Below are 26,859 nucleotides of genomic sequence, written 5' to 3'. Positions count from 1 at the left end.
ACCGACAGTCTGTCCGGAGCTCAAGGAAATGCGGCGAATCAACATCCCATCGAACCAAAATTATGTAATTTTTTAGAGCAACACTGATTGGTGGCACTAAGGTGCTCATTTAAGGAGACGATGACTGTACAGTGTTAAATGGTTTGCAAAAAAAAAAACCACAAAAAAATCATTGTACAGCCGGCGTCTCCTTAAATGAGCACCTTAATACCGTGTCGCTCTCAAAAATTACATCATTTTGGCCCGACGGGATGTTGATTCGCCGCATTTTCTTGAACTGTGTTTTCCAAGGAGTCAACCTGAACAGACTGTTGGTAAGCAGAGTATCGCTGTTATGTCGGGGAATTTCTTGGCGGGTTTTCAGTAGTCGGCGTTTAGTACCCAGCCCGTGAATAGATGGCAAGGGAATGACTTACAATGATCACCTATTAAATAAACAGTGGAGGACCCTTTTAAGCTCCACCACCATCTTGTAAAAGGTGGTAGTTTAGAGTTCTCTCCCCTCTCCTAGATTGAGCTCCAAGAAAAACAACTGCACGTTCCTTTTAAATTACCTGTTCAAAACTCTGCCACCATTTAATGGTGGTTAACTTAATTGATTTGGCAGTTCTGTATTGCAGAACTGGCTGAGCCCCAAGCAAAATGGCTGTATGAAGCACCTAGGGCTCTGGCTGGAAGAGGGAGCACCTGTAATACCACATTTTTCTAGGTTGTAGTGCAACTTTAAGGTATAATCAGCACAAAGGTATAATCAGCACATTCTGACATCCAAGCATGTGATTATACAAGTATTCATTTTATGTTCCTATTAAAATTCAAATTGTTATATTTCAGTTTATTAATCCATAACATTTTCTGTCTATTTAACAAAAATGAAGATTGGAGAAAATAAATTTAACCCTAAATAGGTTTTATAAAAATGTTATCTTTAATTTGTAAATATTTTGGTAACATTGTAAACGGTGGTAGTGGTGATCATGGCTCTGACAAAGCCGACACACTTAACTACAATTTAACCCCGAAAGCAATAATAGCGATAGTCTGACAATATGGACTTACCATATAGCAGGCACTCATTCTGTCCGGCACCTCTAATGATGTACAGATGTAAAATGTGACTGTCTGAAATGTCTACATAAAAAAATGACGTTATTTTTAATAGTCACATTTTACATCTGTATCTTCGTACCACACCCATTGTAAAAGGGTATATATTTTCGTGTATGGACCCTAATAGTCTGGCAAATGTTTGGATGACCATTTAATAACGTTCTATATGACTATTACCATCAACCAACTCCTCGCAAATGTAGTTCTGATTTAACCTAAGAAATATTTTTCTTATTTTCCCTTAAATCCACAGGACCAGTTTATATAATAGCTTATACTTATATGTTCAAGAAAAACTGCACACAAAATGTAACTTCATTTAAAATGTTTTGTATTATTAATTAACATTCTATTTGTAAAATTCATATATTATAAAACAGTAGAGAGTGTATATTATACAAACTCAGCAGGTTTCGTATGCTCTATTAACATGAGTGGTATAACATAGATGTTCATACAATACACTACATTCATTGCCTGTTTTATAAATATACACGTTATTCTGTTTTTGTTTTGATCAGCCACTGTGTGTGTGGGTGTGGGTGGGGGGGGGGGGTCCACTTCACCTATTGTCTAAAGGCGTGGGACTGTATTGTGTGTGTGTGTGTGTGTGTGTGTGTGCTGGGTGGAAGCTGTGGAGGAAGATACACAAGCTAGATTCCATTATAAGCATTCAAGAAAAACCCACTTTTCAAACTTCCAAACATACATTCATTCAGCTCCATTTATCTCACGTATATCCACAAATAAACTTCTATTTATCTCACATGGTGACGTCTAGCATCACAGCAAATACTTTATTTAATTTACAATGGCAGCCATCTTGAGGCCTGGAGGAATTAGATCAACCTCCATTTTCTTTATTGTCTGAAACTCAACCTGCTCTGAACACGTATATCACCTTGCTGCCATGGTTGCTATCATCCCATAAATTCAATTTCTCCAGTAGTAAACTGCATTATTTCAAAGATTCTCATTACAAACTACCTTCAGTCATTCCACAATCCATTCTAAATATCTTATGAACTCCAGCACTTGCATTTTAAACCACAGACAAAGAATATAAACTCTATATATACATTGAAACACCATAATCATATTCCACTGTGTCTCATAAATCAATGTGTGTGTGTGTGTATGTATGTATATATATATATATATATATATATATATATATATATATATATATATATATATATATATATATTAGTCCCACAATTGTACAGCATTGCAGGAGTAAGCAGCAACATGGCACATTGTCAGCCATCCTAACACTCTATCCTGCCATACTGCTTAACTATAACATTATCTAAAATATATACAATTTCTATTTACAATCAATCTACAACACAGTCACATATTAATCACACAATCTACATGATCAAATCTACAACATCACATTGTCTTACTAACTATTCACAGCATTACAACACTATTACAAGACCTGCAGTTACACATTTTTACATTCAATCTATGTTACAAAACCTAACAAACAAGCAGTTACACATTATAACTATATTCCATTCAAATACACTATTGTATTAATGAAAACTCCTTAATCTCAAACCAAAGACAATTGCTACCATTTAAACTCCATATCTAACTTTTATAAGCTTATACAAGCCTTCAAGTATATACTATAATCTATTTTCATACTATTCATCCTCTAATATAAATTGCCTTCCAGGCCACCTCACATACAGTGCATCTGGAAAGTATTCACAGCGCTTCACTTTTTCCACTTTTTGTTATGTTACAGCCTTATTCCAAAATGGAATAAATTCATTTTTTCCCTCAAAATTCTACACACAAGAATTTTGCAAATTTATTACAAATAAAAAAACGAATAAATCACATGTACATAAGTATTCACAGCCTTTGCTCAATACTTTGTTGATGCACCTTTGGCAGCAATTACAGCCTCAAGTCTTTTTGAATATAATGCCACAAGCTTGGCACACCTATCTATGGGCAGTTTCACCCGTTCCTCTTTGCAGCACTTCTCACGCTCCATCAGGTTGGATATGAAGCGTCGGTGCACAAACCTTTTCAGATCTCTCCAGAGATGTTCAATTGGATTCAAGTCTGGGTTCTGGTTGAGCCGCTCAAGGAAATTCACAGAGTTGTCCTGAAGCCTCTCCTTTGATAGCTTGGCTGTGTGCTTAGGGTCATTGTCCTGCTGAAAGATGAACCGTTGCCCCAGTCTGAGGTCAAGAGCGCTCTGGAGCAGCTTTTCATTCAGGGTGTGTCTGTACATTGCTGCATTCATCTTTCCCTCTATCCTGACTAGTCTCCCAGTTCCTGCCGCTGAAAAACATCCCCACAGCATGATGCTGCCACCACCATGCTTCACTGTAGGGATGGTATTGGTCTGGTGATGAGCGGTGTCTGGTTTCCTGCAAACATGACACCTGGCATTTATGCCAAAGAGTTCAATTTTTGTCTAGTCAGACCAGAGAATTTTGTTTCTCATGGTCCGAGAGTCTTTCAAGTGCATTTTGGCAAACTTCAGGCGGGCTGCCATCATCATCATCATTTATTTACATAGCGCCACTAATTCCGCAGCGCTGTACAGAGAGCTCATTCACATCAGTCCCTGCCCCATTGGAGCTTACAGTCTAAATTCCCTAATATAGACACACACTCACAGACAGACAGACAGAGAGACAAACAGACAGAGACATACAGACAGAGAGGGAGACAGACAGACTAGGGTCAATTTTGATAGCAGCCAATTAACCTACCAGTATGTTTTTGGTGTGTGGGAGGAAACTTCAAAAAAAACCTTTTTTCACGTTGTCATTTGTGGGGTAATGTGTGTATTTTGAGGGAAAAAGAGAATTTATTTCATTTTTGAATAGGGCTGTAACATAACAAAAAGTGGAAAAAGTGAAGCGCTGTGAATACTTTCCAGATGCATTGTATATATATATACACAAACCCCTCTATTGCATTCAACATACAATTTCCAGCATGTGAGAGCCGGGTGAAAGCTGGGAAGGAAGAGGGTTTCATTTCCTCTTGTTACACAAGATCAAACCTTTCCTCTGGGTGGAGTTAACCCTCCACAGGAAGTTGGTCACAGCATTTCATATGCAAATCTTGAGCTGCCGCTCAGATTTACACAAGTCCTATACTAACAGATGGGGGAGGGAATTTCCATTTGTTAACTAAATTGATTGAAGCATGACTGCTAATATATTATAAAATGGAATTTAAACTAATAGAATATCTATCTATCTTCTTCAAACAGAAATAAAGTCTAAGCTAATGTTTCCTCACTCTGTTTTCTTGTTGTTGTTTTTTAAATAGATATTTTGCATTTGATTTCCACAAAGAATGCAGCAGAATGCGTTGGGATCGCTTGCAGATTTTGGTGGATCAGCTTACTGAAACCCAAGATGACTTTGGGTGAGTTATTTTACAATCTAAATTAAACTTTTTTTTAAATGTCACCACATTGACCTTTTTCTTCTTTTTAGTAAATGTGCAAAATAGACCATTTTTTAGATACTCCCTCTAGCCAGGTGTATGTGACTGGTACCTTTTTCTGCCAAGTTACAATTTTCAGTGGTGCCAGGAATGTCCAGTTCTCTGGGATATCTGCCCACTGCTGTTTTTTTTTTTTTTTAATGATGGCAAATTCAAGGGAAAGCACAAAAAATATATAATATCAGGAATTCCCTTCCTTCTCACCACAAGGATGCAGTGCATGCATTACTAGTCACTCCTCTCTAGTCTTTTCAGAGTCTGGTGCAGGTCGAGGTGGATAGGTTTCAGAAGCTGATGACCTCCCATTTGCACTAGGACCTTGGGCCTCTACCAATAGCTTATCAGGCAGTTGTCCTAATATTACAGTGTGTGTTCCCCAAACAATACTATTTGGAAAGTAATTCATTGATATTTGATCTGATCTTTATCATCTATTTTGGTAATTATGGTCCACAGAAGACTATGACCCTGAATGCCGAATGGATGATTCTCATCTAATTTGTTCACTTGTGTATGTGGCCATATTAGATACTGATACTGTCGCTTTTGCACTCAAGCTGAGCTGCAGAATTGTACTGTGTTTGGCTGGCATTTTTCTTGGCCTGGGCAAAGCTTCTCTGATTTTCTTTTTTACGAAAACCTGAGAGCTATGGGGGAGATGATGGAGGCTGCAAAATGTCATGTAAAAGCTCCAAGCTATCATCAAATGTTTTAAATTGGTAAATATCAGCTGATTGTTTAATAAATAATGTTTGTCTCAACTAATTTCTCTGGCCTCCTTGAGGGCCCCGCGGATATTGGGTGGTATAGAGAAGGACAGGGTAAACTGGCACTAAGAATTTCTGTTAACTAAGCCCTAGCTCCTCACTCTCTCTATACCCCACTTCCTGTTTCATCAATTTAGTTTAAGTGCCCGACTAATTTGCTGTGTTTGGGCTGTACTGCAGCCCTATTCTGTTTAATTGCATTTATTTTTATTTGTTTTACTTTACTTTTGAATCTGAGGCTTCTGCCTCCTTCTCTGTGACAGTCGGCGTCACATGGAGCCGCGGCTGTCCATTACTGCCTTTTGTGTGTAGTGACAGCGCACAGCATGGACGGTTGTGGATTAGTGGAGGGGGCTGTCCTGCTGGGTCCTGAGGGGAGGTGTTTTTCCTCTCATGCACTTCCTCCTTGATGGTCTCACTCCCTTTTGTGCAGACACTAGAATAGGCAGCCATTTTACAGCTCCAACTTCTCCCTTTTTCTGCCCTGTGTCCTGTAAGGTAACAGGTTTTTTTGTTTTTTTTTTTATCCCCCAGGGTTTTGTCCTTTAGACTGTGGGGGCTGTTTGACTGTATTGTAGGCTCACGTTCTGTATTTGATTTGTATGCTGCTTGTTTTATTTACTGTGTTTTTCATTGTTTATTTGACGGTTCTATCTGTGTGTTGTTTTTCCCATCTGTTAACATGACAAAAAATCAATGCAGGTTAATGCTGGAATAACTTCTATGTTGAAGTTCACCTGTGCCACCTGAAATGTTAAGTTACCAAATGAACAGTCGGGTGTGGACACCTTGAGCGCGGCCTGTCAGTCTCAAAATCCTATGCCATGCGCACCAAGAGGTTCTGGTACTGACTCGGCGTAGCCCGTCTGGGCTGGATGTTTTTTTTGAATACTGTGACTGAACTTGCCCAATTGGTGCAGTTTCAGTCTGTGGATGGTCCTTCTTCAGATAACCCTTCCTCTGTAGCGAGTGAGGTTTATTCTGTTGCTATTACACAAAGTCAAGGGACCGGCTGGACTCGTGGCGGCGGATTCTGATGATCTGATTTGAGTTCTTGGTCTTGTGTCCTCAGTACTGGGTTTGGTTTCGGTCTCTTCCTCCTTAGAGCAGATGTTGCACACAGTCATCCTCGTGCAAGTGGGTGGTGGCACCCCTGCAGGAAAATGAGTCCGATTCTGACTGCTCTTCCCAGGAGGAAGGTGAATTAGCAATTGATTCTGATATGAATGCTCCTTCTGTGGTGGAGGAAGTTCATCCTGAGCATCAGTGTGTGGAGGAATTAATGCGGGCTGTGCGTCAGGTACTTGAGATTCCTGAGGCAGCAGCTCCTGAACCTTCTCTTTGTGCAACAGACAAAGCAATGTTTTGTCTTTTCCACCTTCTTCCCAATTTGATGATTTGTGGGCTGACCCTTGGTCCACCAGATCGGAAGTTCCAGGTGTTTCATCGGCTTCAGTCGTGTTATCCCTTTCTTCCTGAGGTTCTTGCAAAATGGGAGGCACCTCCACGTGTGGATGCTCCTGTTGCAAGGCTGGCCAAAGTTACTACCATCCCTCTTCTCAATGCAGCCATTTCCAAGGACGGTACAGACTGTAAGATTGAGGCTGTCGTAAGTCTATTTTTGTGGCGGCGGGTGCCTCTTCGCGTCCTGCTTTGTCATCGGTGTGGGTCAACAAAGCTGTAGAATTCTGGTCAGAACAGCTGTGTGAAGGTTTGTTAACAGAGACTGTCTTCTGAACTGCTTCCGTTGGTGGAGCAAATTCAGAGGGCTACGGATTTTTTAGGGGAGGTGGCCCTGGACTGATAGTGGCATGAATATCTGCCTCTGCGGTTTCGGCTTGTCAGACTCTCAGGCTGATGAGTCTAAAATAGCTCTTGACACAATTTCCTTTTTCCGGGGTGTTTTGTTTGGGCATCAGCTTGACTCCATTATCAGTAAAAATACAAATATCCGATTAATATAAAAAAAAAAAAAAAACATAGTAATGCGTGGCAGACCTTACAATCCACTGCAGCAAGTCAAGGGCTCATTGCAAAGCCCAAAACAATGTAAACCAAAAGGAAAAAAAAAAAAGACTACAATGTAGAAAGTAACTAAACACATTCAATAAACCCATAAAAATATATATAAAAAATATACACACAATAAGACTTCAACAAAAAAGCACCAATAACTGTTTGACCTATTACTAATATCTCAGCTCCGGGAAACCAAGTGACTGTAGTTTCGAGGAATAGCAAAAAGAATGGAATGGACATTAACTCCCTCATATGTTGGATAATAATTCCAAATGATTATGTCCATATAAGAGTTAGAACATCATGAGATTTCCATATGCAACAGAAGCTCAACTTCCTGATAGTAGTAATGTATTCGGCGTTTTGCAGATCCTCGCCTTATGCCTCTTAAATGTTGCTAAATCAATCCTATTCCAAATTCTAATTCAGGTAAAATAAAAACGCATTCGTTCCTCTTACCAGTACTGGCCGTGTGTTCACCACCCTCCGGAGGGGATTTAGATGTCACCAACTTCCAGTGCGCTTTCTCAGACTGTTCTATCCGTCTGTTTGATCGCACAGTGATACTGATGATGTGCTACCAGTATTGCGGGCTGGATGGAAAGCAAGTTTGTGACCTATTGGGAGTAACTTTTCTTGAACAGTCAGAGCAAGGAATATATCAACAGGTCACAGCCTCAGATCGGTATTTAGAAGCATAGCTGGCGTATTTCGTGCCAAACTGAGCACTTCTTCAAAGCTAATGGTAAGCTCACAAATACCGACAATATATACACCTTAATAAACACAGGTGTTAAAGTTCATCAATTAATCATAATTGCTGAGGAAGGTCTTATATATTTTAAACTAACCTCGATCGTACAGCTAGAATAATTCATTACACACCAAATTAAATAAAATCAAATAAATACTACAAAAATATAAATACATAATAAAAATATGCAAAAATAAAAAATCCATAGATATAGAATACAGTATAAAAAGTTACAAAAAGTAAAAAGAGCCGATCCATATCCTGACTACATACATACATACATACATACATACATACAAGCAGTAAACACAAAAAAAAGAAAAAATAACTACAAACATATATAAAAATGGAAACATCTCAGAATGTCAATAATTATAAATATAAAAAAAATTATTTATACACTCAAATTTCCAATAACTAATGAATGATGGTAAGGATAATCACAATGCCTAGTTGCCTAGAGATACATAGACACCACTACAACCGAGAAGGATATATAATCAAATACAGCACTCATAGGGGCATATTCAATTGTTAGCGAGACGGGTGAAAATCCCGCGCTCGGAAAAAAATAAAAAAATCCTGCGCTCGTTTTTTCCTGTTTGCGCGTGTTTTTTAAAAAAACCCGCTCAATTCAATTGTTAACATTGCATCCACCCCCTCGCGCTCTTATTGGTCCTAGCGAGTTTGAAAGGAGGAGTGGTTAAGGCAGTCATTTTAGTATAAAAAATTAACGCAAATTAATGCAATCAAGAAGGGCCCCAGCACTGCACAAGAGAATGGGCCCCCCACTGCAATCAAGAAGGGCCCCAGCACTGCAAGCAACAATGCCCCCCCACTAACCCTGCCTCCTTCCCCCCCTGGACAGCAGATTTGAAGATTTTACAAGCAGGAAAATTTTTTGCCGTTTGCAAACATTTCTTGAACACTGGCCAAGCATGGACATTTGTAAGGTACAAATATTTGTGGGACAGTGGGCAAGCCGGACATTTCGAAGGTACAAATATTTGTTGGGACTTTGCGTAAATGAGTGTGTGTAGGTAAAGCATCAGAAAACTTAGGATTTCGTCCATGGTGAGTATTTTTTTTTTTTTTCGTTTTTAATAAAAAATCTATGGTGTACATGAGGGTGTTTACTGTATTTCTTGGGGTTTTAGTATTTTTAATAAAGATTTGTGGTTGGAATGAGGGTGTTGTGCTTTTATTTAACATTTTGCTTTGTGAAACTACAGATCACAGCCAGCCGTGGGTGTAAGAGCATGTTGGCACTTGTGGTTCTACAAGTGCCAACATGCCCTGGGTGCCATGGGTACGCTGGTGCTTGTAGTTAGACAAGTAGCAGCATGCCCACACTATTTAGGCCAACATGGCTGGCTGGGACATGTAGTTCCACAAATCAAAATTGTGGGGTTTTTTTTGGGTTTTTTTTCATACAAAATCCCCATTTATTACCCTACTACCCACAGCCCAGCGGTAGTAGTGCTATCGGCACTGGGCTTGGTGTCCCTAGGGGGGTGGCTTGCTTACATTTTTCAGCAGACCACACTCCCTAGGGAATCCAGGCCAGCGCTGAACAGTCTGTGGGTGTTTAGTCATTATGGCCGTGGGACCCAAACTGCGTTCCCCCCCCCCCCCCCGCTATAGTGCCTATCACCCCGGCTGGTTTGCCTAGTGCTGGTTCAATAAAAATAGGGGTAACCCTACGCAAAAATTTTCAAAGATTTCAACACACACAGCAATAGCCTGCCAGCACTAGGGTTAAGACTAAATAGAGTGGGGAGCAAACGCTTTTGGTTTTAAAAAATAAATAAATAACATGCTACTTTTCACAATTTTGAGAGCTGACTGAGGTCAGGCACAACCACCCCACCCCCCCTATCTAAAGAAAAAAAATAATGAAGTTTAAATACATGCACCACCAATGGATTTTTTTAAAGGGGGAACTTTGAAAAAATTATTAATTATTACATTGTTATTTTTTTTAAAAAAAATAGTACTTTTCAGTTTTCATCAACTTTTACACCTATTTTTTCAGTTTAATTTATATTTTTCTTAACTTAAAAAAAATTTTTTTGTCTTTGAGCAGACAAAGGAGGTGCGAGATCAAACAGCAGATTTGCCTGTTTCACCCACAGCGTTAAAAAAACAATTGAATAGCTTTTTCCGCTGAGGGTTCGCATCCAGCCTATACTTTAACATTGACAAACGTTTGGAGCGCGATAAGACCGTTTCGGTAAAAAAATTAAAAAAGATTTGAATTGCGAGAGAAGTTTCCGCGCCCGAAAATAAGAAAAAAAAAAAAAAAGACAACGCGCTCAAAATTACAAACTCTCTAACAATTGAATACCCCCCATTAAGTTATATTATAAATAATCAGATTAAACATCCATGGAGATGAAATAAAACAGAAAAATTTAATTTATTGTAACAAATATACAAAATAACCTACTTCTATATGAAATTAAAATAATATTACATTATACTAATCATCAAAATATACATAAACCATTATCAGTCAAACAATGGGAGGAAAGAGCACTTTTCTTCCTGTCATGCAAAGGATGTCCAGGGTCTGGTTCTTCTGGATTTCAGGCAGGTTTCACGGTCAATATTTCTCGGGCCAGTCCTCCAGAGGTCAATCATCTGCCCCAGGGGTGGTCTGTAATGTGGGCTTCAGATCTGGTCTTTTTGGTGTCCGGCAGCTAAGTCTGCAGACAAGCAGTCTGTGTGACGGGCATTTTGCCCCTCCATGGCTGCCAGTGGTGGCATCCTGTCTTTTCTTATTCAGGGATCGGTGGTTTCGGTCTACCACGTATGTCTGGGTACGGGGAGTTATGGACAGGGGTTATATAATCTATCTGCTTGGTCATCCTCCCAGACTGTTTTTCACCACAGGGCTTCCTGTATGTCTACGAAAGAGATTAGCTCTGCAAGACTCAATCCAATCCTAGATTTCTTCCGAAGTGGTTATTCCACTGCAGGATTCACAAAAAGGTTTGGGATTTTATTCCAACCTTTTTCTGGTGCTAAAACCATATTGTTCGTTCAGACCCATTCTGAATCTGAAATCTTTAAACACTCAGGTCATGGTGCCCAGGTTTAAGATGGATTCTTTGCGGTCTGTGATTCACGGCATGTAACAGGGGAGTTCATGGTGGCTCTGGATTTCAAGGATGCCTATCTGCATGTTCCCATCTTGGGAGGGTCATCAGTCCCTCCTAAGGTTTGCGGTTCTGTCAGAGCACTTTCAATTTCAGGCTCTTCCCTTTTGGTCTGGCCACGGCCTCGTGGGTCTTCACCAAGATCATGGCAGTCATAGCTGCTCTGTTCCGGTCCAAGGGGATTACGATCATCCCTTACCTGGACAATCTTCTTTTGAAGGCAGAGTCTCTGGAGGTACTTCAGTCTCATATCCAGGTAGTGATCCAGACTCTGGACCCCAACCCAGCGGATGATCTCTTTGGGACTTTTATACGACACCCGACAAAAAAGGGTGTTCTTGCCTCCGAATTCTGGCCTTGCAAAAGAGGGTAAAAATTCTCTTGGCTGCCAAACAGACCTCTGTGCATTTCGGCATGTGAATTCTTGGCAAGATGGTATAGTCTTTCGAGGCAGTTCGGTTTGTTCAGTTTCATGCACGGGAGTTACATTTGGAACTTCTGTCAAAATGGAACAAATCCCACCAGAGCATTAAGGGTGGGTGGGTGCCTGGTGTCTCCAAATGGACAAAGAGAAACAGATTTTACATAAGTATTAAAATCCTATTTTTAAAACTACTTGTATCATGGGGGGAATCTACAAAGTTTATTTGCAGCGATAATCACAATTTTTTAGTGATTTTACAGGTCGATTTTTTTTTTTTTAATCACCGAATCTATTAAAGGCATATTTGACCTAAAAATCCACATTTATTCTAACCTCAAATAAAAGCAATAGCAAAAAATGCCAGGCACCGCAAAGTCACTGAAATTAGATTTATCATTAATAAGTATAGAACAGGTGAGTCAAGCTAGGAAATTGATCTAGAAAATCATCAAAATGTTTCCTCTGGTTTTAGAGCAGTGTTTCTCAAACCCAGTCCTCAGGACCCCTAACAGTGCATGTTTTCCAGGTGACAAATAATGATACCACATGTGAATCTGTTACAATTTGTCAGTCAGTTATGAATACACCTGTGCTAAAGTAAGGAGATATGGAAAACATGCACTATTAGAGGTCCTGAGGACCAGGTTCAGGAAATACTGGTTTAGAGAACTCAAGATTAGTTCAGAACCAGTGATATAAAAACGTCTACAAGTATTGAAATGAATAGACACATTCATTTCAATGTTGTTTTCACAGGTGCACTAATAACTCCTTTGAAATGAATGTGAAAAGCTCTGTCTATGGAATTTTCCGTTGCTAGCCAAAGTGGCTTGTCATGTGATAGTCTGATATTTGGAAACTGTCTGGAATCGGGTGAATTCCAAATGATCCTGCATTTTTAATTTGACAGAAATAGCTACAATCTGCTTTGTGGATTTGAGTTTGGACACATTATTACAATTTCTTTTTCAGTGATTTATAGTGATCTTGATCAATTTAAAAGTAGTAGCCCACTTTTCATATCTTCACAAGTATGCAAATGTGCATAATTTTTTTTTTCTTGGATATCCATCATAAACTGCCCCTTGGTGGAAAATATGGTATTGAAGGGAATTTTTGCAAAGCAGAAAATAAAATACTTTTATGTACCTAATATGAACCTTTTATAGTGACAAATATCTTCATGCCTGCCCCTCATTTAAATTTCATCATAATCTGCAAAATGTACACACACATGCAGATGACTCGCTTCCAATTTTAATTATAATGTTTGAAATATCTTTAGTCCTGAAATGTTTGCATATATTTCTGTGACTATGAAGATCAGTGGTAGTGGGATTTGTAGTCTTCATCATTGAACCAATTCCTGATTGTGATTTCAGGATCATGTAAGGACTTTACCAGGTGTTTTTTTTTTTTAGCTTATGATGGCAAAAATAATAGTGGAACTTTTTATATACTGCATTGAGTTACATGCTACAATATAAATACATATGTTGGTTGCTGTAACAACCTAAAGTGGGATTAAACAGGAAAAATAAGATAAAGTTCTAATTTAAACCTTTCTATTTAAAGTTTATGCATTTATAAATCCAGTGGTTTCTTTTCTCATTTGTCAAAGGGCAGCCACTGTCAGGGATAGCCTGGTTATCCAGGGTTCAGGCTAGCTGGAATCATGGTGATTGGTTCCTGGCTATAAATGTCCTGTGCATATGGCTTCACATTTCACACTTGTAAAGGGAAAATCCTAAGATTTCACCATGTGATGGCACTAGGGATTCTTATTGTGTGGAGAAGGCTCAAATACTCCAGTTGAAACCTGTTCCAAGTCTCCCCTGCAATGTAGTGCTATTAGATGCAAAAAGTACACTTGTCTTTTATGCCTTTCCTCAGGAGAACTTGAATAGGGTTATATCTAGACAAATAGTTCAGAGGGACCTTTGCTTAATCTTTTAAACTAATTAAACTATTTGTCCAGATCTGTTGCCCTATTGGGGTCATAAGCACTCATGTGTAGATTCCCAGTAACATTTAAATCTCTGAAGTAATGTACTTCTTCAGTTGTATAAGTGCCTTGCAGATTGTTATGTACTGGTTATGTTCCCCAATCATAAACTCTGCCTACTTGGTATGCCTTCTCATAGCTGTTATTTTTCTTTTTATTGATCATTCCTTTATATTTTGTGTATGTATTGTTTTCTATTTTTTGTATTTACTTTAGAAAAATTATGTTGCTTGTGCACCCTGTTTTGTTATCTTAGTTTAGTGTTTGTTGTTTGGTAGCTAGTGCCTTGTATGTGAGTTTAAAAGTCTAGATACGTGAGCTCTGTGGCACAGATACAGCCTCAGATTATAACACAACTTAAATTCTAGCTGTGGCTGGATCACTTACAAAAAACTTATTTGTGGCTGGTCCATTGTAGAAATAATTTATCCTAGAAATGTATTTTAAACAGAGGTGCAGGCATCAATGTATAATTGCAAAATCATTTATCGTGTTACATTGGGATGTGTTATGTAGGGAAATGACTTTGGGGGTTTTGTAACTTTTCTTTGGGAATTCTCAAGTTAGCAATAGAATGGAGGAAATTTGTATTCTGCAACTGTCTGAAGAAAGGATCTATGTTAATGTGATGTTAATGATGTGTGTGTGTCTCCCACACCCCTGAAGGCACAGGAAGGTTTAATTAGACTTGCTGTTAGATTTCCTCTGTCTAAAACAGGATGCAGGAAATCACAGCAAGTTTTAGGATATCACAGATAAGTGTAAATATTGATAGCTTTGCATTGCATGTAAATACATGTTTGGGAAAAAATCGTATCCTGATATTAAAAATAGCTCAGATGTTGCGGAACAGTCTCAGATCAGGAGGCTGGCTTACGCCCTGCCAGGAGTAATATTAGAACTGTATAAAAAGTGAGCTGTTTGAGCATGTAATGTATCATCATTCTTGTTCTATCTGACCTGATCCCTGGTACCTTCAATCCGTGTGACTGCAAATAAACATCACTTGCTTCAAAGACCAGCTTGAAAACGTCTTCCATGCTGAAAATCCTGTGACCTACAGATTTGACCCAACTATAATTCGTTCTCTGTTGTTCTGAGGTTTGGACCCAGCTTTCCAGTACCACAGCTCTGCCCACTACCCAGCATCTCTGGCCAGTATGATAGGCCAGGGGGAATCCACCCACAGCAACCCTGATCCATAGTAGGAGGTCAGGGGTACTAGTCCAGGTACATCAGCAACGGGGTACACTAGCTTTGACAGTTACCCAAAAGGAGTCCAGTGGTGGCAGCAGCTTAAGCCCCTTCTACTGCGGTTACAGGGCGCATTTTGGGATAAAGAAAGAGAACGGTGTTGCATTAAGCCCAGCCGGTTCCCAGCAACAACAGCCATGGTGACATAGGCGGTCCATCCTATCACACTAGCCTTAACAAATGGATTTAAAAATATCAAGTTCTTTACACATGCTTGCAAGGAAACAAGAGTCCAACATGAAGAAGATGCATTGTGGCCCCTATTCAAAATTCTTATGCCCTCAACTATACCATGTATGCAGTGTTTCTTGGCAGAAGAGGGCCTTTACAGAACTGAAATGTTTTCAGTTTAATATAGAGTATTTAAGAAAAACAAATGTGAGGTGGCTTGAAACTTGAATATATAAATTATATGGAAGTATATCTATATGTGTGTTTTGTATTTGCACTAGCTACTTCTTGGTGGACTCTGAAGGCAAAGTGTTAATGCATCAAGATGGAATGTTCCGAAGCAATTGCATGGATTGTTTGGATCGCACAAATGTTGTCCAGAGTCTGTTGGCACACCGTTCTCTTCAAGCTCAATTACAGGTACAACATTTTCATTTGATTACTTTATATTTTATTATTGAAAAATGTTTGAAATACTTGCTTTTACTTATGACATAAGAATCTGGCTTAAAACGGATGCTTCAGCATTATAGGTAATCAATTTACTGCTATTGCCAAGAAGTCTACTACGCTGGCAGAGTCCCCTCAGCTGTTAAGACCACTCTAATCCTATGGTAATCTATGTAAGAGTTGTCAACACTGGGTTAACTAAATGTGTGTGATTTGATGGAGTCTGGTAAATGTGGCTTAATTATAGATTAAGACACAAAACCTAGTTACCCCCGAGTACTGGTCAGGTTGCCCTTTATGTTTGCAGCAGATCCAGGTTCACATTCTTATCTCTAGCCATTTGTGGGCTAATACGTAGATTGTTTGCCTACTTATTGAAACATAATGCTATATAGTCATCTACCATTTATAATAGTCAAGTTGCCCTACTTATTTTGCTTCAATGCAGATTCAATCCTGAAAGGTAAAATATTTGGGCCTCCATCAGAATGCAAGACCCACAGGGAAGAAATTCATCTGTAAACTACTTGTGGGAAGGTACACCGATCTGCACAGCATTTGCAGAAACAAGGACATGGCCAAACAAACACACCTACCTACTAAAACATGTTAAAAATAACCCAGACATCTACCTCTTTATTGCCTTGTGCTTCTTACAGAAACTGTAGCAGGCGGTGCTTTGTGGCTATGTCTGTTTGCTACTGTTTTCTTTCTACGTTTCAAAGCATCTTACCTAATCACTGGAATCAAATTTGTTAGAATAATTATTTTAGAAGTGTGGCATAGTTTCATATTTACTCTTCCCCTACACTAAAACACCTGCCTTAAAAAGTGAACTGCCTCTTGCAGGAGTGATTCCTTCCTGCTTTGTGCTTCCAAACACTGCTTGCTTAACCAAAGTTGATTGTGGCTACACAGGAGTCCAGAGGAACAATATATTTTATAAGGAAGTCACCGGAAAGTGACATTTTATATTTTGATCAGCTGTTTGTCTTTCTGAGTTCCTGTGCAGACATAATTGGCGTTGGACAGGTGAGTAATGTTAGCTCTGTACATGTGCACGAATGTCTCAATATCAGTCTGACTGTAAGTGTTAATCTATATTAACTTCACTGTATCTTTGTCTGTGTATAAGTTTCTGTTCAGTGTTTTTGTTTTTTTGCATCCCATTATTTCTGGGACCTGTATAAAAGCATTTGGCCTGCAGCTTTGCTTTTATTTGATCAGACATTAGTTACTTCTAATACCTTTTATATTTTACATTAGGGTGCATGGTATCCCATATCTATTTCACAATTTTTAACGCACCTTTTTGTCTGGTGTGTGTTCTGTTTTTCGTTTTGCTTTGTTTGTTTGTTTTTTTTCCATTTTCCCTCCATAGACGCAAAGGAAAAGTTCAAGTGTCATGACTAGTATTGAATGAGTTAAACTGATACCATTTTTTTTTTTATTTTTAAAAGTGATAGAACTAATTTGACAATGAACTTTGTACAGCTATTTGTTGAATGTTTTTGTCTCTGCTTAATGGTAATATGTAAATCTGTGAAGATGTTTTGCTAGTCACAAAATAATGGAATTGATTTGCAAGTTTAGTTCAGTTTAGTAGGTATTGAAATATCTATCTAATAATAATTTCTTAATTCATAATTTAGAGACTGGGTGTGCTTCATATTGGACAGAAAATTGAAGAGCAAGTACAGTTTGAAAAGATCTATAAAAATGGTAGGTTTTTTGCAAATCTTTACGCAACTGAAGCTTTAAATGCAGCATATTTTAGGAGGTCCAAATTGAAATCGTACTTTCTATATTTCAAATTGTGTTGAGCATTTAAGTTGTTATAAAATATATTTTGTTGTAGACGTTTTTGATATAGTTTCAATATTTTACATTGTATTTACAGCTTGGGCTGACAATGCAAATGCTTGTGCAAAGCAATATGCTGGGACCGGTGCTTTGAAGACTGACTTTACAAGGCAAGTGGAAATATTGTTGTATGAGTGAACGTAATAAGTACTTGACCAAGAGGAGAAAATTAATATTGTGAATTTGTAATACACCCTGCCACTGTAAAAGTGGTTTGACTTATTCACTTAGTGGATCTTCAAGGGGTGTGTTTATACACAATATTAGTGGGTGATTGCTATACTGTTCAAATACTGATATAAATGTTGATGGAAGTATGCCCACATAGACTGACAATGCACACACACAATGTAGTGGCGAGTGTGCAGTGCTGGTCACATTCTATGGTAGCCTGTTTGTTACATAGATCTCATTCTCTGATGGCCATTACCTGGTTGCTAATATACAATTCAGAGGCCATTCTCTGCTGGCAGGTGTACAATACAAACCATATTTGCTAATAAGTGATTAACTATTGTATCATAAATATATTTGTTAATAGCACTTGATATACATCTTCATTTCCCAGAACTGGCAAACGAACACAGTGGGGACTTATGATGGATGGCTGGAACTCCCTCATACGATATTACAAGAACAATTTTTCTGATGGATTTAGACAAGTAGGATTTGTTTCTTTTGTCTTTTGCTCTTTTTAATTGCTCCTGTTTATTTACTATGGCTAAAACACTGTTCAAAATAACAAAACTCGTAAATCATTGCAAAGAATTAAGTGCAGCCCTCTGTTTTCTGGCACCTGATCCAACTTAGCCAAAATACACAATGAAAACCAGACATGAAAACAGAGACGGCGCTCCTAATCAAATGTTCAATATAGTAATTTCTACAACAATACTATATTCTATTTTGATTCCTACAAAAAATTATACATACACGTGATCCTCCCAGGATATAATTATTCCTTGTGAATAATAAAAAAATATTGGTGAAATATAATAACGTCTTCTATACTATACAGTCCAATATTGTGCGGTGATATGAGTTCCTATATTCCGTGGATTCAGGTTTTCTCAAAAATTTATTTCAAGGAATGTGCACATAAACAAAAAACATCATTGTGCAATATGCTGCAATTCCAAACACGTTTCATTAACTTCCGTCAGTCCTTCCCCATGAAAAATAGTAAGTGGATTCTATTCAAATACAACTTATATACACCTCGTTATCCTCTCCACACCCCTTTTGTGAGTGCACTTACGAGATTTAAAATCAAAGATCGCATTGAATAATCACTTTGTTGTATCCTGATCAATCATATTTGCTTAACTTCCAAAGTCTGTTCATTCATTCATTTGTATAGAAAGGGAAGGAAACCTCAATAGTTTTTTTTATTAAAAATGCAAACCGTGTATAAAATCTGACAACAATTCCACGGTACATATAAGAGTGGATACTCCAACAAAGATGTAAAAGAGCTTCTAGGAATGTATCCCCCGATGGATCTCAGGGTTGCTGGCAAACTTTCCTCTGCAGATATTGGGGGGAAAGTCCACTGATCTCTGTGTATAATCTCGGTACCCAACGCGTTTCGATTTGAACAATCTCTGCCATGGTCACGTCTCGCACCATAACATGGATGCAGGCACTGGATACTCTGTATAAAACCAGTTTTACCACCATGTTTTGAGAAAAAGGTACATTTAATGAAAGTGATTGTATCTTGTGCCAAGCACCATTGATTACTAACTACTCTTACAATTTTTTGGTAACAAATTATCAGTATACAGTTAGACTGGCTATGAATAAGTGTTTTTTTGTTGTTGTTTTTTTTATAAAGAGTGATCAATTCAAATACTTATTGGACATTTACTTTTGCCTTTTAAATATTCTAGAAATGGAACTGGTCAGGTCCCTATATTTGTGCCCATACCACCGTTTATAAGGATATTATGGCATTTATCTTTGTCTCAGTGTGCGTGTCAGACCCCAAATTTCATTGCATTATACATCAACGGACAGCATTACTCATTTGATTGATATATGTAATTCTCTTCAAAGGAGCGGCCTCTTTGGTTGAGATAAATTATGTGCAGGGAAAGTGACTTTGTGGACTCAACACTTTCTAGTGGTCCTCAGGGTCACATTCTTCCATGGCTGTGTACACAGCACTGGCTTTTTCCAAAGCTGCACCCGCATCCTAGGTGGGAGGAGGGAGGGGCATCTAAGAACTGCCCATACCAGGGCCCAAGAAAACTTTTGGCAACCCTGTTAGAGGAAGCTGGGCTGTATGTGACAGAGGCATGATATGAGGATTGGAGTGGAGGCAAGAAGTAAGCCACCGACTGAATTAGATGGTGAATAGAGCAGATTCCCCTAATTCCACAGTGATTGGAGGATAGTGATGTGAGGCTCTTGTCACACTTATAGGGGTGGGTGCAAGGTGTCAAAAGCTCTGTTTGTATGAAAGTTCAGACAGCCAATGTGTTTTTCCCTATTCACAACACAGACATAAGCCATGTTACACCTATTAGAAATGGCTGCTAAAGTTGGATTTTAAATAATAATTGAACACAACTTTATTAAAAGCACATGTAAATAAACAAACATAATAAATTAGGCTGTTAATGTTGCATGCAACCTTAACTGGCCCCACCCCAATGATATTTTGATTGCTTCATTCATAAAATTTTAATTTTTATATTACTGTTGATAACACATGGGGCATTTTAAACTTAATTGCATCACTTGCACCACACAACATACCCTATGACAATATTTACAGCACTCACAAATGCATGAATTTCATAAATAATAGAAAGAAAGCTTCAAGTTTCATTTAAGGGACTGTATTGTGTGTGTGTATAATAATTTTTACATTATCTTTAGAAATAAATTGGCCACTGTATTACTAATGAGAGGGATTAGTTTCTCAAACATAAAAACTGGTCTGCATACGTTTGTGACTATCCTGCCAAATGTTTTAGCTTTTATAAATAGTCATGGCAAAAAGTGTACCTACTAGTAGTAGTTTGTTGGTACAAATTACATTTTGTAAGACTCTTCTGGAGGAATTGCATAAATGTAGGTGGGATAAGTTATATGTTAATATGAGTGTGTATATATACACTCAGTGACGACCCTATTAAGCACACCTGTACTCCTACTTGTTGTTGCAAATTTCTAATCAGCCAATCATGTGACAGCGTAAAGCATGCAATCAAGGTCAAGAAGTTCAAATGTTATTGAGACCAAATACCGAAAAGGGGAAAATATTATCCAAGTGACTATGACTGTGGAATGGTTTTTGGTGATATACAGGGTGGTTTTCTTATATCAGAAGCTGTTGTCTCCTGCAATTTTTTTTTAATGCACAACAGTTTATATATTTTATAGAGAATGGTGCACAAAAACATCCAACAAGCGATATTAAGGGCCTAATGTGTGTCAAAAAACCCCATTCTCCACACTGTTTTAAAACCACCACCTCCAGGCTGTATCGTTGACACAAGGCAGGATGAATCCATGTATTTGTCGCCAAATTCTGACATTATTTTTGCTCCAACATTCAGCTGGTTTTGGTGAACTTGTGCCCACTATAGCCTCAATTTCCTGTTCTTAGCTGACTGTAGTGAAGCCCGGTGTGGTCTTCTGCTGCTGTTGCGCATTCGCTTCAATGTTTAGCGTAGCACCACTGTTGTAATACATGATTATTTTAGTTACTGTCGCCTTCTTGTCAGTATGGCCATTATACTCTGACCTCTCTAATCGACAAGGCGTTATTTTCCACAGAATTGCCACTCAATGGATGTTTTTTATTTTCTGCACCATTATCTGTAAACTCTAGAGACTGTTGTGCAAATCCAAAGAGATCAGCAGTTTCTGAAATACTCAATCCACCCCACCTGGTACCAATCGTTCCACAGTCAAAGTAACTTAGATCAAATTTCTTTCCCATTTTGTTGTGTTTTGTCTGAACATTAACTGAACCCCTTGACCATGTCTGCATTGAGTTGCTTCCACATGTTTGGCTGACTAAATATTTAATGTAAAGGTGTAACTAATAATGTGGCATATATGTGTGTATATATTAGTAGAGAGAGATAAATGTGTATGTTTCTACTCTAGAGACTATATATGTATTTATACATGTAAAATTGTGTATCTTTTGCAGGATTCAATTGATTTGTTTCTTGGAAATTATTCAGTTGAAGAAGTCTATTCTACAAGTCCTTTACAAGTTCAAAAAGACTGGAAATTTTTAGCAGTAAGTTTGTGATCTTTGCCTAAGGTTGCTAAACGTAGGAGTTCTGTTTTCCCATTAACTCCCCCTACTATTATAACTGCAGTGGTCCCATGCCTCGAACCCATGCATTTCAGAAGATACACTCCCCTGCAGGTACTTGTGACGGCCACTTCCTTCTTGTTGATAGCCAGAAAGCTTTTAAAGTAGATTGTAGATGTTGAATAGTTAATAGATGATTGTGCTGATGAGACAGCTGCTGCAGCTTGTCCATTTAGCTTATCCTATCCAATGCCGGAAGTTTTACTTTCAACCTTCATGTGTATGTCGGCCAAAGAGAAGTAATAGTTATTGGGAAAAAAATGAATAATGACGTTCAACTGGCCACCATATATCAATATGCATGAACTACAGACCTAAACATTTTAAAGCAATGCATCACTTCCACTGTGCTTCCACTTTGGGAATTCTGGAAGTTTCAGTAACGTGGAAGCACACTACTGATGCATTGCTTCAATTTGGTTCAAGCAAACACTGTATTATAAGATAATGTTACCAGATTGAATAATTGGCTGAACAGATACTCTAACAACTCTGACTACCCACCATTTATCTGAATTGTCAGGTATGTAGGAGCTTCTGCATATAGATATATGGTGGTCAGTTGGGAACATGTCACTATTCGTTTTATTGCTGAGCATTCTTAGTAAGTTTCCACATATGGTAATGGTGAAGATACTGCCCGTTATTGATAACCTAGTCCTAGGTCTCATTTCACTGTAGCCTAGTCATCAATAGAGTTAGGAAAATGATTTAGATTTTCTGTTTGCTTTGGTGTAATATTAACCCCTATATTTGATAGGCTTGACCCCTACCATAAACCAATAACAAATAATTTTAGTGATGTCTTGTCTTATCAAAAGTTATCTGACCTATTTTCTTTCCAGTTGCCAATCATCATGGTGGTTGCGTTTTCAATGTGCATTATCTGCTTGCTCATGGCTGGTAAGTAAACTACATCACATAAATTCATTCTGAGTGTAAAATAAAACAAATTGTCAATTGTGAAAGTCTTTAACTTATACAAAGTATTTATAACTTTCTGCTTCTTAAAGGTGACACATGGACGGAGACCTTGGCCTATGTACTTTTCTGGGGTACTGCTAGCATTGGGACAGGCACCATTATCCTCTACAATGGCAAAGACTTTGTTGATGCTCCTAAACTAGTGCAAAAAGAAAAGATGGACTGAACTTTATATCGAAAACATCCTGGCAGTGATTGTTCCACAAGCCAAACATGGAGTCTCTACTAATCTACTTTCAATCTTATCTTGTTGATCTTCTTCCTAATGTTGAAGTGGATTTGAAACCATGAATAATAATGAATATTTATGCCATGGGCATGAAGACACATGTGCAATACTACATGACATGGAGCACAATATACTCTTAAAGAATGATCTGCTTCTTGATGTACATTTTCATTGATTTGCAGCATATTTCAGACTTCACAATTATAGGGGTTAAAACAACATCATATTGAAGCATTTTAAATTCAGTAGTTATATAATGAAGACTTTCATTTTCTGTCACACGCCTTACTATTGTCTCTAATTATAGAAAATATTTTTTTTCAATTACTAGTTTAAGATGACTTGCATGATTAATAAAATAACTATTATTCAACCTTTCTTTAACATGGGTAGGAAGTGGGTTTTTTTCTTTGTTTGCCTTTAATGTGTAATTAATGTTAATTGTTTTAATATAGAAATATTACTAAAATATAGTAGTTTACTCCAAGTATTAGAAAATAATTAAAATATAGAAGCTGCTCGTATATAATGTATCATGCTAAACTGTAGATTATTGTTATTAACATTTATTTACGTTACACCAACACATTTATAGCGCTTTACAATTGGGAGCATACACCATAATAATACAAGACTGGGTGTTAACAGACAGTCAGAGCAGTGAGAGGACCCTGCTTACAATCTATAAAGAAAAATAATATATACATAGAATGTCACTTTTTGTATATTCCTGCAGCCAAATAGCAATGGAATTAAATTGCTTAGAGCAGGCCTGTCCAACCTGCGGCCCTCCAGGTGTTGTGAAACTACAAGCCCCAGCATGCTTTGCCAATAGACAACCTGTTGATAGCTGGAAGGGCATGCTGGGACTTGTAGTTTCACAACATCTGGAGGGCCGCAGGTTGGACAGGCCTGGCTTAGAGGGCCTATCAGTGTTGTTTTGTTAGTGACTTTATATGTTAGCAGCAGTAATTTTATATTTGATTTGGTAAAATACAGGCAACCAATGTAGGGACTGACAGAGCGAAGCAGAAGTAAAATCAACATCAGCTATTTATATAGCGCCACTAATTCCGCAGCACTGCATTCAAAATAGATTGTAGAATTGAAAGTCTGGCTAGGGGAAGACTGGTAAGGAGGGACAGTATAAGCTCTATTTTTTAAATATTGATTTTAAAAGTATTAGAGGAAATCCCAGATAAAATAGCAGAGAGACACTGCGTAATGCCGGCTCACACAGATGGTGAGAGCTCTAGATAGGATAGATTTGAGTTTCATTTGCATAGTGATGATACTGAAATCCAAAGGACCTTATTCGTTTTCAAAGAGAAATGGTATAGAGGGCCTATCATCAAGCCTTGTTGTACTCCTAACACTAAAGGACTGGCCTGATAAGTAGGATTGGAAACAGGATAGTGAAAAAGAGTAGAATCGCGCTCTCCCCTACGTGATTGCAGGAGCTGCACTAACCAGATAGGGTATCCCTCCCAGTATAAATTTAACAATAACAATATATGGCTAGGCGCTCACTATCTGATGTTCTTAAAATAAATTAATAAATTTATGATTTATTAACGTCTTCACATATATGTAAAGTATGGGTGTCCATTCAGTATTCTGTCAAAAAATCTTATTTATTAAACCTAAAATTAAACTCCAATTGCGAGTTTAGACATATCAGTACAACATTGATTTCCTATTAAAAACCAGGTAGCATCACATTCACGTAATTAGATATGATATAATAATAAAAGAACAACATTAAAACACAGCATTCAAAAACACAGTATAATAAATAAAGTGCTCTTTGCAGATGTATACTAAATTCTAGAAAGAGTTCAAGGGCCTCCAGCCGGAACCAAATTGAGATAGGTCCTATATCGTAAACTGGGTATAAGCCGCATCACCGTAAATGCCATGAGAATCAGATGTAGTTATACACAATGTCCATGTTGGTCCGTGCTACAAAAGCATATTAATCCAATTGTCCAGCAATTTTTTGAACAAGATAAAATGTCTATTAATGGTACAAGGTCTTTAAAGTAATACTTGCTGTTGCTGTCCTGCTCGCTGTGTAATCCAGGGTGATGCCGCACGACACTGCCGGATTACACAGCGACAATTGCACTTTATTTTTTATACTGTGTTTTTGAATGCTGTGTTTTTAATGTTGTTCTTTAATTATTATATCATATCTAATTAATTACGTGAATTACTACCTGGTTTTTAATAGGAAGTCAATGTTGTACTGATATGTCTAAACTCCAATTGGAGTTTAATTTTAGGTTTAATAAATAAGATTTTTTGACAGAATACTGAATGGACACCTATAGTTTACATATATGTGAAGACGTTAAATTCATAAATTAATACATTTATGATTTATTAAGATCGTGATCATAAAGAGCTCTAAAATAAATGCCATACACAGAAAAACTATTCCTTTTACTTTTACTATGCTTTGAATTTTTAAACTCCATTTACTACCAATAGTGTGCAAGGTTGTGTCTCGGGTAACATGCATAAAGTATTATGGAGCTTTTATTAGAACAACCATTTCTGTTAAGCAGGTATAGTACTTTATCATGCAAAATGTGGTGCAGCACATAGATGGTGCACGTACTTTACTACTTTTAGGGCTTGTAACTCTACATCCTGATCAATCCTAATTCAATAATGTTGTGTATATAATTTAAAGAATATGCCTATTTTCAGAAAAGCAACTTATCATTAAATGTACTGTATCAAAGCATACACATTTTCCAATACTTTATGGTAACTCTGAGCTGGAAAGACAGAAATGCTTTGCCTTTGGCGTACTGTTTAGATTAGCCTCTTTGAGCAACTTAATGACTTCTTTTGGCATTGTTTTGCGTTTGAAAATCAGCATAGGAGGCAGCTTGGTTCCGTCGGCACAACAAGCTAGAACAACTGTATAATGGCTCTTTTCATGTCCACTTGTCTTCACAATTACAGTTTTCACCCCCTTCTTATCAACAGTTCTGTTACTTGGGACATCAAATTGAAGGGGTACTTCGTCCATATTTGCAATCTGTCCCAACTCAAACTGATGTGCCTTCCGACATTGAGTGACAAAACAATAAAATTCAAGGACCTGCTCATAGCTTTCAGGCCTCCTTTGGGCAAGTCTGGTGCGTGTACGCATGCTTAGTCCATTCCGTTTCATGAACCTGAAGCACCAATTGTGTCATCCTTTGAAGTCAGTAACTTCATTTCCATCAGCAATTCTTCTTGCCTCATGCTGAACCATCTTTGTGGACACAGGAATTCCAATTGCCCTTTGCTCTTCAATTCAGATCTTCAATTCTCTCTCTAAATAAGGCCATTTTGCTGACTTGCCTCTCATAGCCTTCTTCTGCCGTGGCGTTTTCAGTAGGGTTTCTTCTTCCTGTAGCCAGTCTCGGATTGTTTTCTCAGTTGGGGGCGGACCAAACTTACGCTCAGCAGCACGATTTCCATTCAGTTTTGCAAACTGGATCACTTAATTTGAAATGAGCACTGTATGAAAATCTTTTCTGAGCCATTTCTGGACAGAACATGGAATGGTACGGATTTTATACGGTACCGTAATTACGGGATATGGTATTGTAACCTTTTCACTGCTGAAACTGCTGCTTTATTATTACAGCATGCAATGTGTAGCAGGAGGAATCAAAAGGCTTTCTAATTTTTGTCACAGATCACATTAGAGCTTGCAATTTGTTGTCACAGAGCACACTACAGGAGCCTGCAATTTGTTGTCACAGAGCACACTACAGGAGCCTGCAATTTGTTGTCACAGATCACACTAGAGCTTGCAATTTGTTGTCACAG

The 26,859-nt window shown here is 38.0% G+C and overlaps 1 protein-coding gene across 1 annotated transcript in view; it reads left to right on the top strand.

Annotated features, from left to right (window-relative positions):
- SACM1L (SAC1 like phosphatidylinositide phosphatase) overlaps window positions 1-23,407 on the top strand; it is a 76,900-nt gene extending 53,493 nt beyond the window's left edge. Inside the window, exons 13-20 of the mRNA XM_075212676.1 lie at window positions 4,423-4,521; window positions 15,439-15,577; window positions 17,260-17,329; window positions 17,508-17,580; window positions 18,039-18,132; window positions 21,642-21,734; window positions 22,658-22,715; window positions 22,826-23,407. Of these exons, the coding sequence (XP_075068777.1) occupies window positions 4,423-4,521; window positions 15,439-15,577; window positions 17,260-17,329; window positions 17,508-17,580; window positions 18,039-18,132; window positions 21,642-21,734; window positions 22,658-22,715; window positions 22,826-22,962 (763 nt within the window). The 3' untranslated portion in view covers window positions 22,963-23,407. The remainder of the gene's footprint in view (window positions 1-4,422; window positions 4,522-15,438; window positions 15,578-17,259; window positions 17,330-17,507; window positions 17,581-18,038; window positions 18,133-21,641; window positions 21,735-22,657; window positions 22,716-22,825) is intronic.
- The last annotated feature ends 3,452 nt before the right edge of the window (window positions 23,408-26,859 follow it).

Source organism: Mixophyes fleayi, chromosome 5 (genome assembly GCF_038048845.1).
Source record: "Mixophyes fleayi isolate aMixFle1 chromosome 5, aMixFle1.hap1, whole genome shotgun sequence".
NCBI lineage: Eukaryota > Metazoa > Chordata > Amphibia > Anura > Limnodynastidae > Mixophyes > Mixophyes fleayi.
The sequence above is the reverse complement of the archived record's forward strand: the minus strand, read 5'-3'. Positions and strand labels throughout refer to the sequence as shown.